The sequence below is a fragment of the Cibotium barometz genome, chromosome 13 (assembly GCF_041138505.1).
Source record: "Cibotium barometz isolate CiBa-2024 chromosome 13, ASM4113850v1, whole genome shotgun sequence".
NCBI lineage: Eukaryota > Viridiplantae > Streptophyta > Polypodiopsida > Cyatheales > Cibotiaceae > Cibotium > Cibotium barometz.
Window position 1 is genome coordinate 7,605,565 of NC_141058.1, and position 20,031 is coordinate 7,625,595.

Consider the following 20,031-nt stretch of genomic DNA (forward strand, 5'->3'; position numbering starts at 1 on the left):
GTCACTTCAGCTATTGTGTGGCTCTCCACTTGTCATCGTAACCTTCTCTTGCCATTTTAGCTCATGGGAGGCCCAAATCTATAAATTGGAGCCCTCTGTCTTCATTAATGGAGGCTCTCTTGCTGCACACTAGCCTCTACCACCGTTACAGGCTGCCCTAATGATGGCTACTCTCTTTCTCTCTCTCTTGAAGGCTGCCCATGAAGAATACCGGCTGTTGGGGACTGTTTTGGAGGCTTCCATCGCGAAGAAATACTTAAGGCAAGGGTATTTAATCATTTATTATGATTTCTAGCCATTGTACTTGTTGTACCAGCATTTGTACTTGCTATACCAGCCCTTGTACTGGCTGTACCAGCTTTTGTACTTGCTGTACCACCCATTGTACCGACTGTACCAGCTTTTGTACCTACTGTACCTGATGTGCCAACCACCGTACCGGCTGTACCAGCCACTGTACCTGCTGTACCAGCCCTTGTACTGGCTGTACCAGCTTCTGTACTTGCTGTACCACCCATTGTACCAGCTTCTGTACTTGCTGTACCAACCACCATACCGGCTGTACCAGCCATTGTACCGGCTGTACCAGCTATTGTACCGGCTGTACCGGCGGAATGGAGAGTTGTACTTGTTGTACCCTTTCTATTGCATGAAGACCCGTGGTTTTTGGGGAAGAATCAGTACCCACACGGAGGTATATGGATTATATTGTTGGCTCGGCATTTCTACAGCCTATGTTCCGGCTTGGTTGCCTCGTGTTGGGCTGTGTTATGGCATTTGTATTTGGATAATCCGGCATCTCCCGTGGGGAGAGTAAGGCCCTCAAAGCTTGTACATGATATTATTCTTCTTGGGTAATAAAATACTCCAAGGGGGGGGTCGGCCCATTCCGGCCTCTATGCGGTGTCACACGTGCAAGCTCCATTTTCAGCATTTGTGGATGTTTTGTCTAGCTTTTATGTTTTATGCAAAGTGATGATAGATATGTGTTAAGGCTGTGGCCATGTTTAAATGTTTTAATATGCATTGATGGTATCAACAAGTGTGTCAAAGGCCCTAGTCCCCTGGGCACCCGCCGCGAGTTTCATTGGTATCAGAGCATAGGCTTTCTTGGAAGCGGAGGCCTCCTTCTATCAATAAGGAAGAGAAAAGATCTCAAGTGGGGACCACACTTACCATCATTGCTGTTAAGCATGGCCAGCCGCTTCATAGCTTATGAAGCAAGAGCATGAGCAGTAGACAGCTTGTTGATCTAAGGATTTATGAATTCACAGAATTTTATCGTGGAAGTGTGAAGTTGGCTTTATGTGCACACGTTTAGCACTCTTTCCATATGGATATTGTGGATTATATTATCAAGCTTACAGGCAAGCTATATGGAGATATATCTCGGGATATCTTAAGGATATGGTGAGGAGATATTTCTTTTGGCTTCATGACCAACCTGGCAAAGAACAGCTAAGTATACTTTGACTTTGCAAAGTTGGTGCTTTTGCTATTTACTATGAAGGGTTTTTGATGTTCACTAACCCTTGTATAGCTATGCAAGGAGAAAGGTGTTGTTGTTTGCCTTGAGATGGTTTCAGGGAAACATTGTTTATGGCTCTCTTTAATGGGATGAATTCTTTTCATGGCTCCCTTTATTGGGATGGATTATATCCATGGAGATTTCTTTCTTGGACGAGATTTATATAGATATTGGGCTTCACAAGCAATTTCTATGGACGAATCTGGTGGACTTGGACTTGCGACTTAGACATGGGATTTCGACTTGCCCAACTTGGCCGTCGTCGCCGCCGCCGTCTGTAGAGCGCCGCTGTTGTTGCCGCCCTTCTTTGAGATTCGGAATTGGGGTTTGGACTTGGAGCTTGGACTTGGAACTTGGATTTGGAATTTGGACTTGGGACTTGGACTTGCGACTTGGACGTGGGATTTCGACTTGGGACTTGGACTTGGAACTTGGTCTTGGGATTTGGACTTGGATTTGGATTTTGGATCTGGTAGCAGCCCGGTGAGAGATACTTGTGGGTCATCCCCGCGGTGTGCTCGGCATTGGAGATCTCGTGCCTTGATATCGACTCCTTGGGTTTCTACACTTACATACTTGTTTGATCTTGTATTCATTGGTTGTATTGATCCTGGCCAATGTGCCCGTGGATTGTTCCTAAATAAATTCCTGAAAGGGGGCGGGGCTTGTTCCCCGCTCAGTGTGGTGTACTATGCAAAGTTTCCTAGTCCCTTCTCTCTCCCCTCCCTTTCTCTATATCTTTTGGATACGTGGTTGAGTTTGTCACGGCACGCCCCACTGGGCTTACAGTGGTATCAGAGCAGGATTTCACCAACCTTGATGTATGCAGCAGCAGTTTGGGCACCAGGGCTTGCAGCCTCCACATGGGTACAGCTGGAGAGACCACAGATCTTGATGCTCTCGAGGATGATACGCAGCAAACCATCCGTCCCGCAGGACATTGTTCGAGCTGAGTTTGCTGCACCACCTATGGCAGTGGAGGCATTGTTCCATATGATCTCCTTTATATACAAGATGAGGGAGATGCCCACGGAGAGATTATCCCGTCGAGCTTTTGAGGCATCCAGACAGCTGGCCGAGACTGGACACACCGGATCTTGGTATGCACAGATGCTACAGTGGTTCTCACATCATGGGATAGACATTGAGCGGTTGCCACCTTTTCAGTATGATCAGTCTGCTCCACGGGGTTACCTCTCTCTCAATGAGAGGAACAGAGTGATGAGACAGGACACATGGCAGCGCTACATGCAGGAGACATGGACAGCACCAGAGAGCCCACTACCATCGAAGATGCTGTATTACAGAGACCACTTTATGAGCATCTAAGGGGATGGGTTTATACAGCGACCGCGGTATATGGATGTATACATGCCACACAGCTCTCGCGTTGCTATTGGACAGCTACGAGTCTCATCACATCAGCTAGAGATAGAGGCTGGGAGAGCGGCACGGGTTCCCAGAGCCGAGTGGATATGCAGATTGTGCCGCGAGGAGGTGGAGATTGAGGATCGCTTTGTATGTAGATATAGAGCCCACCAGGGGGTCAGAGATAGTTATGCAGGATTGTTTGAGGAGCACTCTTCACTACATCAGTTGATGGAGGCCTCGGACCAGCGACAGCTTGGCAGACTACTACTAGAGCTTCATAGTTCTCGAGAGAGACTCCTCCAGACACTCGCTCCCACTAGGGATGGGAGACAGTCCCAGCTCAGATTTCTTCTAGAGAGCTATGCCAATGCCAGCTGATGTACTACGTGGGGTGACCGCACAGAGAGCAGAGGAATTGAGAGCCAGGAGGAGACCTAGACAGTCTGGACATAGAGCACCCCGACTCCGTCACCGAGAGATAGCAGCTATCCGGATGAGACACCAGATGGAGACACAGGAGAGGCTAGCTCGCTTTCATTCAGACTCAGGGTACATGTTCACGCCACTCACAGCCTCAGCATCGGCGATGTATGATATCTTATATCCCTCTTATGGCACTGGATGGAGTTAGACATAGATCTGCATAGCATGCTTGTACTACCCCTTCAGCATATAGAGATGCATCTTGCCTTAGCACTCCATCCACATCCCCACCCCCCCTTTATATTGTTTGTATATGGGCTCCACCGATCCATGATGATTCACAGTTGTATCCAGACACAATGCACACTTTTTCTTTTCTTTCTTTTTCTTTTCTTCCGATGATCGGAAGAACACAGTTGTATTATTTTGTCTCATAGGCCGACTTTGGCCTCTCGTAGACGTTAATATCTCTCTCTCTCTCTCTCTCTCTCTCTGTGTGTGTGTGTGTGTGTGTGTGTCAAGTGCATGAAAGATGCCATGGACATTCTCAGGTGCTGATCCAGAAGAGGCAGCCAGATAAAGAATATGAACCAGACGTTAGGAGCATCAGGTTGCAGATGAGATAGTAGCTTGGACTTGCAGCCAGGACAAGGAATGATGCGCTGTCGGCTGAACCAGGAAGGGCTGTCGGTTGCTTACAGAAGGTGGGCGGCTGGACCCAAAACAAGAGGCGGCTGGCCAACCAGAGGCGACTGGGCCAACCAGAGGGCGGCGCTGGATATTATGGATATAAGGCCAAGACTGCTGGCCGACCAGCAGTCGGCCAATTCTCCAAGGAAATAAAGGAGCTATAAATAGGCAAGGTAGCTCATAGTTGGACTCATTCAATCCTTTAGGGATTGGGTCCCTAGGGTCCTATAGTAGGACCAGATTTTGGGTGTTACCACCTTTTATGAAGACAGCCTCGGGCTGTAGCAAAGTACCCTTTTTGTACCATATCAATATACTGAATTTTCCAGCACATCTCTCTCTCTCTCTCTCTCTCTACTCTCTCTCCATATCTGCGTTTTGCATCAGCATGTTTCCACGAGTGTTTAGGGCTGAAAGAAGACCCCCAGAGCTTCCGCGTGTTACATTGGTATCAGAGCATTAGGCTCAGCAAAGCTAAACACTGATTCAGTCCCATATGATGGTGTACAGGTCCAAGGTACAGGAAAGTACACGGATACGAATCCCAAGGCAAGGAGCACAGAATCGGGAAGAGCTCCCAGGAAGTTTGTTGGTGGTGTTCCACAGAGCTAGAGGGGATGGCAGGCCTATGAGCCAGATAGGTTCTCGGGCAACGGTCCCAAGGGAGGTTTACCCTCCAAGAGTTATGTGAGTGCCATACTCATTTCTCAGGAATGAAGACGAAGACAGTGTTCACAGTCAGGGAACAAATGGATTGTGGACTAGATGGAATCAGATGCATAGATCTTAGTCTGTGACAGAGTGGTTTGGAGACCGGGCTGGGCTTTTAGAGAAAAGGGTTGCCAGGGATGGATGGATGACAGAGGGACTTCAGGAAAAGATTGGGATGATGACAGTCATCCAAGAACAGTTTGGAATCTCGTCATCAAGTTTAGTAGAGGGGGATATGTCATGTGCATGAAAGATGCCATGGACATTCTCAGGTGCTGATCCAGAAGAGGCAGCCAGATAAAGAATATGAACCAGACGTTAGGAGCATCAGGTTGCAGATGAGGTAGTAGCTTGGACTTGGAGCCAGGACAAGGAATGATGCGCTGTCGGCTGAACCAGGAAGGGCTGTCGGCTTCTTCCAGAAGGTGGGCGGCTGGACCCAAAACAAGAGGCGGCTGGCCAACTAGAGGCGGCTGGACCAACCAGAGGGCAGCGCTGGATATTATGGATATAAGGCCAAGACTGCTGGCCGACCAGCAGTCGGCCAGTTCTCCAAGGAAATAAAGGAGCTATAAATAGGCAAGGTAACTCATAGTTGGACTCATTCAATCCTTTAGGGATTGGGTCCCTAGGGTCCTATAGTAGGACCAGATTTTGGGTGTTTACCACCTTTTATGAAGACAGCCTAGGGCTGTAGCAAAGTACCCTTTTTGTACCATATCAATATACTGAATTTTCCAGCACATCTCTCTCTCTCTCTCTACTCTCTCTCCATATCTGCGTTTTGCATCAGCATGTTTCCAGGAGTGTTTACCACCTTTTATGAAGACAGCCTAGGGCTGTAGCAAAGTACCCTTTTTGTACCATATCAATATACTGAATTTTCCAGCACATCTCTCTCTCTCTCTACTCTCTCTCCATATCTGCGTTTTGCATCAGCATGTTTCCAGGAGTGTTCCAGGAGTGTTTAGGAGTGTTTAGGGCTGAAAGAAGACCCCCAGAGCTTTCGCGTGTTACACTCTCTCACCTCTCCCTCAAGCCTCTTGAGTCTTCCAACTTTCAAGCCTCTAGGCCTCTCTCTCTCTCTCTCTCTCTCTCTCTCTCTCTCTCTCTCTCCCCCTTTCTCATTGCTCAAGGCTCAAGAGTCAAGCCATCTTCCCAGTCTATTTCTTGTGGAGGAGAGAGGGAGGCTCTGCCCAGGCCTGGTTTCTCAAGCACACCAATGCCACCCCATGCACGCAGGACTATAGCATGTCTTCGGACAAGATCACGCAAGCTTGAGATTGAAAGAGGAGCATGTTTTGTGACATGAAGGCCATGGAGACAGAAGAACATATGGTCATGGTTTGTCCTCGATATACACATATTCGAGGCGGTTTCAACAAACTCCTTGAAGGCTACACATAGCTGCCACAAGTATTGCTTACAGCCACACCCATTGTTTTGGGGGCATTCATCATTCGACTCTTCAAACATAGAGAGGAGCTTGAGTCACATTATGCCACATGCTAGCTTGCTAGTTTTACCCTTCATAGTAACCGAAGGAGACTTTTTTTTTTTTGGTCTTCTACTAGTTTGTTGGTTCCATGGGTCATATTTGGTCCCTAGTGGACAATAATACAATCTTCTTCTTCTTCTTTTTCTTCTTCTCAGATGCAGCTTCTTCAGGACAGGTAAGGGATTGGAAGGCAAAGTAGCCTACATCAACCAACAAGATGGACTTCAAGTCGCGAGAGAAGAGCGTCAAGTTTGATACTTTTCATGGAAAGCGGGATACAAAAAAGCATTATGTTTTGTTAAGCAGTTTGATGCCGCTTTGGAGGAGACGACTACTCCAAAAAGTCAAAACTTCGCATGGTTCGCATGCACTTCAAAGATGCCGCCTTGAATTGGTGGCTAAAAGTAGTACAAGAAGGGACCGAGCCAAAGACGTGGACGGACTTAAAGACTGTGTTCAACAAGAAGTTTCTATCCGCAAATTTTGAAGCAGATGTGTAGAAGGAGTGGGATGAGGTAAAGCGAAAAGTTGGTGAGAATGTGGCATCTTACCTTAACAAATTGTCAGCAGTTTCTTTGAAGTTTACTTCATACACTCCCATTCCACCACTAATGGAAATGTGTAAGTTTGTGAATGGATTGCAACCTAAGCTTATGCAAGCAGTGTATATGGATGGACCGAAAACGTTGGAAGAAGTCCAAGACAAGGCTTTACAAGCCGAGGCCTTGTACATGCCTTGGATGGACATCAAGACAATGAACGACAATCGGGATCCATCTCAAAGGAAGAAGTTTAAAGATCGATCCCCATCAAGAGTTGAGTCTCAAGAGAAGAAGGATGGAAGTGGAGACAAGCCTCCACTCTTTCGAAGAAGATTGTCCCTCAAGCAACGTGAGGAATATGTCAAAGAAGGGAAGTATTTCCAATGTGGAAACAATGAACATATGGTTGCAAATTGTCCTGACAAGCCAAAGCAAGAAGGCAGATAGATCTGAAGATCGTCAGATTGACATTTTGCCAGGAAGTTTGTCAAGAGGAGATTGCATTGGAGCAGTCTTGTACCATGAGGGTCATGTTGTGGCCTATGAGAGTCTTAAATGAGGATTTCAAGGATTGTATTGGAACAGATTATATAATGAAAGTTTTGTGACTTTTCTTGTCATCAAGGAGGATTCTTTATAAGAAGTAAACCCGTTTGTGTGACAAAGGACTTGGGGCCAAATGTGATGAAAGAAGGCCATTACAACTCAAGCTTTGGAAAGCAACTGACCTAGCAGAGAATAGACATTGAGCTATATGCTCGAGAATGTTTGGTTTTGTTAGATGATCAAGTTTGATCGACAAAAGCTAGCAAGATTATTGCACCCATTGAATGTTCTATGGGAGAGTATTGCTATGGATTTTATGTTTGGATTGCCAAAGTCAAGGAATGATGGTATATGGACCTTTCTTAGGATACCGAGAAGATCAATCACGTTTGTTATTGGTTGGACCTTTCAGATCATTGGAGGATATATAATGCCTTCCATGATTATAGTTAATGGAAACCATGTACAGGGTTACCTCTAGAGGAGCTTGTTTTGAAGGATCCACTAGGGGTGGAGGAGCCAGAACGGATTGAGTTTTATTCTGTGAGAAAAAGAGGAAAGATAGTGGTAAGAAAGCTCCTCTTGGAATATAAGAATTATTCGCTATTGGATGCGAAATGGATGCCAGAGAAGTACTTCAAGGACTATCCAAGTATACTACGAGCTAATGAGAAAGTGGTTGGTCCAGATGTATTTGAAGTACAGATATGGACGTCTTGCAATCAAGACAGATTCAAGAGGGAGGAATTGTACCTCGAGCTCTCTTCATTGTATATATATTGGACTAGAATTGATCATTATTCCATTTATAATGGTTATTTGGACATGCTCTATGATGCCAGATAGCCCAATGAGCAAGATTTGTATTTGGGTGGCAACGATGCCAGATGACTCATTGGACGACAATGATGACCGAACGAGATTTGTATATGGGAGGCAACAATGCTAGATGATCCATTGGATGGCAACGATGCCACATATCTTGGACTTCATAGTTAGGCGGTCATTGTGACCAGATGGCCCAGATAACTGTATTGGATTTCACAGTCGGACGGTCATTGTGACCAGATGGCCCAGATGACTGTATTGGATTTCGCAGTTGGACGGTCATTGGGATCAGATGGCCTAGATGATTGTATTGGATTTCATACTTGGGCGGCGACCAGATGACTATTGATGAATTCTTGGGCTATCCTAGTGACTAGATAGCCTTGAGCGAATTCTCAGGTGGCCCTAGTGACTAGATGGCCTTGAGCGATAGTCTGAGCTGTTTCCCTTGGGAGCCAGATAGCTCAGCACAGTTTCTGATGAAACTAGACATGACAATCCATGAACAGGAGAATCATTACTTGTGCACTGTATACTGATGTATGTATGAATTTCTTTGACTTTGTGTGCTGTCTTTGATGTATGGACAATGCTCTAGACTACCTGGCTAGTACCTAGAATACCCAGTAGACACGAATGATGCATACTTGTTTGTTGACTAGCTTCTGTCTAGTTTTTGCAGAAGGTAAGTATGCATTTATTATATCTAACACATGTGATAGGCCCTAAAGAAGAACCATCAAGAACAAAGCCATTCATCAAAGATAAGACATAGAGATGTTTCCAAATGAGCAAATAACATCATAGATATGGGGAAAGACCAGCTCACCCGATAGGGCTAGTACTGGGAAATATTTGAAACATATGTATGTACTTGATGTACTTGGAACACATGGATATACATGGAACATATGGATGTTCTTGGAACACTTGCAGTCCGCAGTTGAGGACAACCATGATATAAGAGGGAGGGAATGAACTATTTGGCTCTCCTAGCTCTATTTCACATGATGGAACACACGCCCAAACACTTGGACATGTTGATGAAAGCATGGAAACAAGAATCATGAATTTGGCTCAGGAAAAAGCACCACTCTTAGTCAAAAAGCAAGAAAAAGCAAAAAGTCGAATTGGGTTGACCATGAGCCAAGGGCACCATTGGAAAGAGGAGATTGAGGTGGACCAAAAAGCTAAAAGCCGCTTCTCCAAGAAGCAGCTCCAGGGCCAAAAAGCAAGGCCGTGAAGTCAGAAAAGCAAAGCACAACAACTTTATTAAAAGACGGGTAATATTTTATTAATTTAAAAAAAAAAAGCAAAGAGTAAAAGGTAAAAGCCAAAGCATGGACAAGCTTTTGGCAAAAAGCAAGGCGTCCCCAAGGTATAAAAGAAGCTAGAGCCCTCTTGTTTGGGCATCAAGTGCATAAAGTTGTGGAGATCATCATCTTTATCATCTGCCTCACCATCGGCTTCACCTCCTTGCGCCACCTCCGTCCAGCTTAGCCTGGCCGCCGCCACCTAGAGCCTCCGCCACTCAGCTTTGCCTTTGTACAACCGCCGCCCTATGCCGTCGACACCGCCACCCAGCTCCGTCCAGCTCAGCCGGTCGCCGCTGCCACCGCCACCGGCACCCAGCTCCACCTCCGCCCAGCTCAACTGCCGCCGCTTGTGTAGTGCTGCCGCCGTCGCTGCCCATCTTTGAGGTTCGGAATTGGGATTTGGACTTGGAGCTTGGACTTGGAATTGGACTTCTAGACTTGGATTTGGATTTTGTAGCCTGGTGAGAGATACTTGTGGGTCATACCTGTGGTGTGCTTGGCATCAGAGATCTCGTGCCTTGACATGGACTCCTTGGGTTTCTACACAGACATATTTGTTTGATTTTGTATTCATTGGTTGTATTGATCCTGGTCAGCGTGCTTGTGTGAAAATGGCCTTTTATCCAACCCTAAAAAGGGGATTTATCTGGATTATTCTAGATATATTAGTTTTTATTCTTTTTTGTTCTCTTGCTGTTGGCCGGGCCTCTTCAGGACCAGCTTTGAAGTATGCCTGTGCACATGACACTGGAAGACTAGACTATCCTCCTGTACAAGCTTTAACCTGTTGAGAGCATTCCCCACCAACTATTCAGGGATTAACCAAACACGACCCTCAATTGAATACTTATTTGTATAATAAAATGTCTTTTTTTTTTGGGTGGGGCGGGGTGGGGTTAGGACATTCAGCCCCAGTGCTATACCACCTTCATTTGCTTTTCATACGTATTGTGGATCACAGTGTGGCTATTTAAGTTTCTTAATCTCATTGTGATAGTTAACAAGAAGAAGCTTCTAAATCTAAAACTATATTTAATGTGATTGTGAGTAATGTCCTTTTTTTTTTGCTATAAGCTTCATTAGCATTTTATGTTCTACCTTAATCTAAGCACACGCATACACACACACTCACTCTCTCTCAATCCTTAATATATTTAGAAGGTAGGCTGTTTGAAGAGAGAATTTCTCTTGTTTTTTCACCTTGAAAAACTTTTAAGCCAAGCTGAGCAATGGTGACAAAATTGCAGGAAGCATTTGTAACGAAACAAGGCTTTATCTTATCCACCTTGGATCGCATGTTCTCTCTCTACGACAACATTCTCTATGAATCGAGAGCCCTCAAAATGTTGGTTTTCTATGCGACATCACTTGTGTTTGTTCACGTACTCACGAGTGCCAAGCAGACCAACAATGCTAGGGCGCTCTTATATGCCGGCAAGTTTCAATGCCTATTCCTGAATTCCATACACTTCTGTGGTGATTTTTTCAATAGGATTAGAAGCTTGTATGTTGAATGGCAGGGCTTTGCACGTCCATGGCTATCGAGTTGTACCTCATGAACGCATACGGCAGCGATCTGAAGAACCAGCAATGGCTTCAAACTCGTTCCTATTGGACTAGGGCAATATTTGGGTCTTTCACAGCTACAGTGATTTTCTATTTCATTGCCACATACCGGTTAGAATATACTTGATTTCTACACAAGATAACAATTCAATCAAATGGTCTATCTTGGCCCTGCATCTAAGCTGATTTACAAATATGCAGAGATATTTCATGGCAAAATCATGAGCTGCTGCTGGAAATGCATCAGAAATTGAGCAATATTGCCAACCAATCGTATAATGCTCAATTCAAAACCGATCTGCACGGCACAGCTAATTATCCAACAAAATCTTCTCTCTTTGGCGGAGAAGACCATGCAAATATGGCCTCTTCAGGAACTTTCTCTTTGCCATTTACTGCTACTGCGAGCTCTCTCGCTCAAGCCCTTTCCTCCAAGATCATTGGTCGAGCACACAAATTCTTCAGTAAGCCACGGAATTAACAAGGGAAGATGGTTAGTAGGACTGACGATTAAGGCATCAATTCTCTGATTTGTGGGAGCATGTGACATTGATGAGAACAGGGAGACGAAGAGGTAGAAAGCAAGGGACCAAAAAGCCCAAAACAGACGCTTTGAAGGTATGGATGGGATATCGTGGTCTGGACACCACAATGCTGGATTACTCTGATGGTAGCTCCGAGGACGACGACAGCGATCCGGATTACGAGTGCGATCCCAATAATAATGAGCAAATCACTCTGTATAACGATTACAACCTTCGTTCAATTTGCCGGCAAAGGTTTCGCCCGCCCTAAATTTTCGTTAATCTTTTTTGCATCAACAGAAAACTGAGCAAATATAACACATGATTTTCCTTCCATGCAGCTCGACTTGTAACTTCCATCATGCGCACACAAGAAGATTTTGATAGCCAACCAGGTCAAGGTAAACACCCTTCTCCCAAAAACTTCCATTTTCCATATAGGTTCAGAAAATCATTAATTTCACCAGTAGGAATCCTCATGACTAAGCCATGGCCTCAAACATTTAAGTTAATAATCTCTCACTCACACACACACACACACACACACACACACACACTCTCTCTCTCTCTCTCTCTCTCTCTCTCTCTCACACACACACACACACACACACACACACACACAATTACAACAAATAAAAATATTTGACTAGTACATCACACATATTTGTCAAGGACTCAATATCAAGTTTGTATACTCAACTTCAAACACTTCTACATAAAACATGTCCTGATATGCATGGAAGTACATATTGACTTGAACAAAGGTTGCCTCTTGTTGGTGTATTTAAGATCGAGATCGACATTGTTAGACAAAATATTTGACTATATGTCATGTTGTCTAGGACTCATTATGAGGTTTGTTTATTCTTTGACTTCAAACACATATATATAAACATGTAATGATATGCATGTAAATACATATTGATTTGAACAAAGGTTGCCTCGTCGTGGTGTATTTAAGATCGAGATTGACATTGCTGGTGTGTTTGCAAGGTAGTGCAATAAGAAATGCCTAGTGTTATATATATATATATATATATATATATATATATATGTATGTATGTATGTATGTATGTATGTATGTATGTATGCACACACACACACACACACACACACACACACACACACATATATATATATATACATGTACATGTACGTGTACATACATTATTATTACATGCATGCATGCATGCATATATATATATATATATATATATATATATATATATATATATATATATATATATATATATATATATATATATATATATATATATATATATATATATATATATATATATATATATATATATATATATATATATATATATATATAAATAATATAATATATATATATATAATATTATATATATATAATATATAATATAATATAATATATATATAATATACCTACATTGCCAATGAATGGAATGCAATGGGGTGGATCTTATATTTCATGGACACTTCAATTGTCCATCCTATAAAGCTTAAATATCTAGTCTTGGACCACTCTTCCTCCGCATGTTTGCCTTTGCCTTTACAACGCTATAGAGAAACTCCCATGTCATGCCTTAGGACTAAGTAATTCTAGATCTCACTAAATTTAGGCTGTTATCACACTGTTGGGGGTCATCCAACACTTATTGAGGTTTGCATATAAAACAAAGATGAAGCACAATACACAGAAGAACACTAAGACATAGTTGCTTGATAATTTATATTTTTGCAGAACTGTATTCATATTCTCTCTTATAATGAACATTTTGTGCATGTATATATAGTGTTTACATTGAAGATAGTGTTTGCATGTATATATAGTGTTTACATTGAAGATGTGAATCGGCAAGTATGCCTTACTACATCTCTGCACACCACTTGGGCATCTCGATGAACTTCTTTGTAATCAGAATACTCTTTTATAGAATATGTTTTATGAGTAGTCCACCAATGAGCTATAGGGGCTAGGCATGCTGGAGCTCGAAGCCAATATTCATGCCAAAGTAAAACATCCATCAGCTTCAGCATGCTGCTCTTCTAGTCATTCGATGGGTTTGATCGACAGATCCAGATGATTTCTTTTTCACCTTGTCTGCAAATCTTCTTTCTTGATTGCGCTCCGTTGATCTTCTATCATCATTTTTCTTACCACCAATAGATCTAGCAGATTGCAATAAAAATGCATTAATTTCACTCCAGTTGTGTAACGTGCACGAGGCAATGCCATGTCTAATCCCTAATCATATCCCTCATTAGGCAGTAGTATTAGGTGTATTTAGGGCATCTTCATCAGCATGCATCAGGTCGGCCGCAGTTCAATACACATATATCAGGTCGGCTGTAGTAGAATTCCAGTTGCAGCATTGTGTGAGAGCCGACAGCATTTATGAGTAATTTAGGTGCAAGAGTTAGCATTTTATGCTACATATTTTATGTCAGAGGACAATTCAGCTGGCCGATAGCAATTGAAGTTGGTTGACCAGCATATCAACATCATATATAAAGGCAGAGCATGTTAGCTCATAATTCATCTCTCTTCATCTTGGAGTCGGATCATGTATAGGCAGTAGAAGTAGTCAATAGTCCTTTTAGAAAGGCCTATGGCCTATGTAACCTTTTTCTATGTACATAATACATTATTTTGGAACTCCTGTCTATTTCTCTCTTCTTCTTCTTCTTCTTTTTTTTTTTCCAGAAAGAGACTTCCATTACGTATGAGAAAAACATACAACAATCACATCTATAAGCCGGAAAAGAATAGAATCACCCCAATATGTAAGGTGATTTCAACCACTGAGGAGCATCATGATGCCATGTAAGACCTGTGGTACTATAGGAAAAGAAGATGCCATGGTCCCATTCCCGCATAAATATCACACGCTTCGCCTACGCAGAATGACAGGGCCCCTGAATGCGAGCCCAAGTAGCCATAAGAGTGTGGATGATATCACCCCATATAGTACTAATGCACTGAGACCCAAAAATCTGGACACCCTCAATAGCCTCCATGCATCTAGCTCTCCAGATATGCCATGCTGTAATACTAGCAATAATCTCCCAACTAGTCTCAATCCTCTGTCTAGGGGGTGTATTATCAGAGTGAGGAACATCCTGCAATAAACCATGCTGGGCAATACCTCTACGAATGAAAAAAGCAGAATTTGTACCACTGCTCTCATAAAAAAGCTGCGGACCGGACTGGGAGAGCCAAGCAATTGCCCCCCAAGTCACATGCATGGCTCGGCCACTCAATTTGCCCATAAGTTGGGCTACAGGACCCCAAATCTGCTGTGCAATGCTGCATCCCCATAGACAATGTTGTATGGACTCAGAATTTGCCGCACATCTAGGACAAGAAGGTGCTACACCGAAAATTGATCTCCATTGATTGGTGGGGAGACCACCATGTAAGAATAACCAAAAGAAATGAGAGATCTGGTTCCTTCTGTATGAGTGCCAAAGTCTATGCCAATATCTGCACCGTATCACTGGAGAAATATCAAAACTCTCCCAATGAGGCCTGAGAGTAGGGATCCTACGCATCTGTCGAGTGAGGAGAAGCCTGGCATTCTGAACAGTGTAACTGAAAAAAGGAAGGCTTTTCAAAGGATCGAAGGCATCAATCCACTCCCACTCTCCTGGATCCGACTGAAGATATTTGATAGGACTGCCACCATATAGCCACAAACACCAAGAGCCATGAGTCACTATCTGAGGAGAAGGGTCAATGAACCAGTGCTTCCCCGAGTGACCAACAATCCTCACTGGACTAAGCCTAGTATTTGGGATGATCTCCTCCATTCTACATCTCCTCAATCTCCCACCAGGCATGATAGAGTAAATGAGGCAATCTGTATCCTCTTGGCCCGGGAGAGCAATGACCTGCAGAGGTATGCCTATTCTCGAAAAAACTCCCAACCAATTCGGATGATAGTCTCCGTGAAAGGTCCCAGAAAGCCACTCATGCGGAATAGCTGCATCAATCTGATCAATACGAATGTGAGAGCCCCTAAGATGTTGAGTGGATGCAACTCTCCGATCCTCCGGAGGACTCTTAAAGGTCTTCCAAGCAAGAACTGTGTATGCGCATCTCTCCCATCCTGACCATTGCATATAACGAGATGCACCAAGTGGCCGACCAGTCTCATCCCTAATGACCTCGTTCCACATAATAGGTTGTTTGTCAGCCTCGTCCAAAGACCTAGGAAGCCTTTGTCGCAAAAAAATATCTCATGCTTCTCCATGCTCTGACAATGGTTGCAATAAGAGGAGAAGATGGTGTCCTAATATCAGCCTCTGTGAACAAAAAACGTGTGCTGGGCATCCAGTCTCTCCCGACCTTAGGTGTACATCTGGAAATTTGAGACAAGAAAAAATCCTTCCAAGCCTCAATGCCTGGTAGGAAACCTCTGACCACAAGCTTGCAAAGCAACGCCCTGCACTGAACATCCGGATCGATAATATTCAAGACCCCCTCTCGTTTGGGTTGAATAACTGTGAGCCAAGCTACCCTGGCACGAGTGTCTGAGGTGCCATCCAAGCCCGACCGGAGAAAATTGTGGATCAATCTCCGCAATTGGCCAATGCACGCACGAGAGAAGCACCAACAAGAGGCAATAAGCCAAGCTGAGGCAAGCAGAACCTGATTATCCACACCAAAGCTCTGGAGGCTAAATCTAATCTCCTGGAGCTCCAATGGAGGAGCTTCTTCTGGATACTCATAAGTACCGGAGCAAACTGTTGTGCAGGAGAAATATCAATCCCAACTTGGCATCCCAAATATCTAGCAGAGCATCCTCTGCTGATCCAAGTACAACCAAGCTCTGCACCCCAATCAACTCTTGGTGAATCACTAACCCAAAAACCAACAGATTTGTGCCAATTAATGAGTGTTGCTGCTGCCAAACAGAACTCCTCTAGTGCTACCCGGAAGGAACATAAGCATATATGTGAAGCCTCCAAAAAGAGGGATGTGTCATCAGCTAACTCAGAGTCAACCAACTCCTCTTGACTACGAAGAGGCAACCTCAATCCTGAAATACCAGTAGTGGAGCAGAGAAAGATGCTCATGGCCTCTGCAACTATGATATATAATAAAGGGGCTAATGGGAAGCCCTGTCGTACAGAGCGAGAAATCTGAAACTGCTCTCTTCTATCACCGCAAACAAGAACTCTACTGTGGGCATCACGATACATGCATGAAACTCCCTTGATCCATCTTTGAGAGAAGCCCATATGACTAAGAGTATACTCAAGGAAGTCCCAATCCACTCTATCATAGACCTTCTCAAAATCCAAGGGCTGATTGCTCGCTTTAGCCCATTCGATGGCCTCCCAAAATGAGAAAATGTTATCAAAGATACTCCTCCTGTGTAAGAATCCATTCTGGATATCATGAATAACATCTTGCAAAATTGGCTGCAACCTGATGCTCACTGCCTTAGCAAGAATCTTATAGGCAGTCCCAAGTAAGGTGATAGGTCTCCATTGGTCAATCAATGTCTTATCCCCGCTCTTAGGAATAAGATAAAGCCCCTCAGTGAGAGAAGAAGGCATAGAACCTGTGTCCCACATCTCCTGCAAAGCCGATGTGATCTCAGCCCCAATCTCATCCCAAAAAGTAATGAAAAAAATAGGGGAGAGGCCATCCTCCGCTAGACACTTACCAATGAGGTAAGGCATGAAGAGCATGATTGAACTCCTGCATAGAAAAAAGGGCATCCAGAGTGGCACACATCTCCTCAGTGATCAAATGTGGCAATGCATTCCAAACCTTCCTCTGTGCCCTGTGTCCCAAATCAGAATGCGGCTCAGCACTAAGAAGCTGGCAATAGAAGTCGGTGGCAATCTGTTTAACCATAAGAGGATCTGAGTGAAGAGTGCCATGTGAATCCTGCAACTGCCTGACACTATCTCTGGCATGAGATGGGCAGTGAGAAGCAAAGAAATGTTTGTTACATTTGCCACCCATCTGTGTCCAAAAGGATTCCTAGGCATGGAAACGGTACTCCGCGCGCTGCTCAAGAGAGTGATGAAGTTTTGCTCTAACAGTACATAAAGAATCTGCAACCCATTGAGCATGAGGATGTTTCTCTTGCTCTTTCTGCAAGGTAGCCAATCTACGTCTAATAGCCCTTTCTAAGTCCAAGGCCTCTTGCCTCTTAGACAGGGCACGTGTGATAAAAGTCAGTAATATCACAGAGAGCAGAGGCCAGGCTTTGAGAGGCCTGTAAGAAGTCATGAGATCTCTAAATATCAAGCACACGATGCGATAGCTCTGCATCTGAGAACAAATGATCAGGGATGCGTACATGGGGTGCTGATCCATGGCAATTCGGATCTTTAATACATAAGACCACTGGGCAATGATCCGATTTGGAGGTGCCTGTAGCAATAAAAGTATGTCCACCTCTGTCAAGCACCCAATCATCCACATAAAATCTGTCTACTCGTGCATAGATACATCCTACATTTCTTCTCCTGTTAGACCATGAATAAAGAAGAGTGGATGGACTCCTCAAAATGTCATCCTCATGCCAACAATCTCTACCATGAATGGAGAGTATAAACCTCTCCCAGGACGCTCTTTCAAGAGGATGCACCAAGCCCTCATGTCGACCTCTTTTATCCGTTGGCATCTCAACCATGTTAAAATGCCGACCAATAATCCAATGGTCGGCAAGAGGCATCAATGTAGTGAGAGATTTCCAAAAGGCAATCCTCTCACCTCTATGGTTAGGAGCATAGAGGTTGAGAATACCAATGCGTGTAGTACCCTGCATAAGAAGGATCCACTGCGCTCTCGCAGGCAAAATGACACCATGTCCGATGATGCAAGGCAAGATCAAAGCTGAAACAGAGATACAAACACCACCCTTGGTACCAACAGCCGGTGACCAAAAGGTGCGTCCCGAGAGAAGCTTGCCTGATCTCCCACAATGACTAGCATCCAGTTTATGCTCTTGCAAGAGCACTATATCCATAGGTCCACCTGTGACTGTACAATGACGTTGGGTTTTTACAATTTGTTTCCGTCGATGTGGAAAAAAACCCCCAAGACCCTGAATGTTCCAAGAGACAATCCTCATAAAGACTCAGAGTAGGAACCACCAGATCTCGTGGTCGACGAAGGACCCCCTGTAGAGGCGGAAGTACGTCTCGCATAGGTAAGGGAGTGAAAATTTGACGATGTAAACCTTACCTCTCTCTCCCACTTCGGGGAAAAGCCAGGGCTAGTCCTCAGAATTGGAGAGGTACCATGACAATGCGAATGTGCAACATCATCCTCAAGGGTACAATCATCCTGTAACTGTAATGCAGCATCCTCCTGTGAGGGATCCAGATCATGTGCTTGCAAGGCCTCATCCTCCAAAAAAGGATCAACATCCTGTGAGGCAAGAGCTGCATAGGGGTTAGGGTGCTCCACAGGGGGTGTGGGTGAAGGGGCGGTCCGAGGGTGCCTGCCATCCCTAACAACAACCCAACGCTATGTGGTCTGCTGTGGCAAAGGAGCAGCTGGAGTCTCGGCATATGCAGAAGGCCTTTGATGGGCAGGACCATGCCGCCTCCTAGCATGGCCCCTCGATCTGGGACAATCTCTAGCAATGTGACCTTGTCGCGACGACAAATCCGACACTGGTTAGGTCTACCTGCAATCACCATCCTCTGGCGGAAATGAGATCCGTCAGGTCTCCGAAGCATAACATGGTCATTAGTAATCGATGGATCAGGAACAAGCACAAGGACCCGGGGTACACCATCAAGAGTGGTGGTAACGGCCGCGGAAGCTGAGGCGGGAGAGCTTGGGAGGATGGGTACCTCTAGAACCTGGCCAAAGGATGCCCCTATGGAAGCTAAAAGCTACCAATAGGACCGAGGAAGAGCAGGGAACCGTTGTGAGACCGGGGTAAGGTGCTGATCCTCCACCACTGGATGAAAGCCCACCTGGTATTGAAAGAAGAAAACCTTCCTAGGACCAAGAGGAAAGGGGCTGCTAGCCAAAGCCTGAGAAGTAGCTTCTGAAGAATGAAAGTCCACTTGGAAGAAGCCTGAAAGTATCCTGAAAGTGCACAATCAGCCTTGAAAGGAGAGCTGCTAGAAGCCATTCACGGGCCTGCGAACGAGAGGGGTGGGAACCAGAAACTCTCGCAACAAGGGTAGTCTGGACCTCAAGGTCAATGTCGTGCCGAAGAGAGGTGAGCTCGTCTTGCGAAAAATTGATGATTCTCCCGGCCAGTGGGGGTGATGAGAGATTGGTTGCGGCAGAAAAAGCCATAAGACCAATCAAGAAAAGTGGGCGGCCGACTTGAATCCAGATAAAATAGCTGCTGGGAAAATGGGAGCAGAGAAAGGGGGGCAAAGGCGGGAGCAGCTGGGGAAGCAAGGGCAAAGGGGCACGCGGGGGCAGCAGACGGGCAGGCGGGGACTGAAGAATGCAGGGGGTGGGCAACAAAGGGGGAGGCATGGCAGCAAAAGGGGCAGGCGAAGGCAG

At 44.7% G+C, this 20,031-nt stretch overlaps 1 protein-coding gene across 1 annotated transcript in view; it reads left to right on the forward strand.

The window, feature by feature from the left end:
- The window catches only part of LOC147632325 (protein GAMETE EXPRESSED 1-like), a 29,457-nt gene extending 16,979 nt beyond the window's left edge, over window positions 1-12,478 (forward strand). The window contains exons 4-8 of the mRNA XM_086807150.1: window positions 10,701-10,887; window positions 10,974-11,130; window positions 11,221-11,483; window positions 11,582-11,798; window positions 11,885-12,478. Coding sequence (XP_086663276.1) covers window positions 10,701-10,887; window positions 10,974-11,130; window positions 11,221-11,483; window positions 11,582-11,798; window positions 11,885-11,927 — 867 coding nt within the window. The 3' untranslated portion in view covers window positions 11,928-12,478. The remainder of the gene's footprint in view (window positions 1-10,700; window positions 10,888-10,973; window positions 11,131-11,220; window positions 11,484-11,581; window positions 11,799-11,884) is intronic.
- The last annotated feature ends 7,553 nt before the right edge of the window (window positions 12,479-20,031 follow it).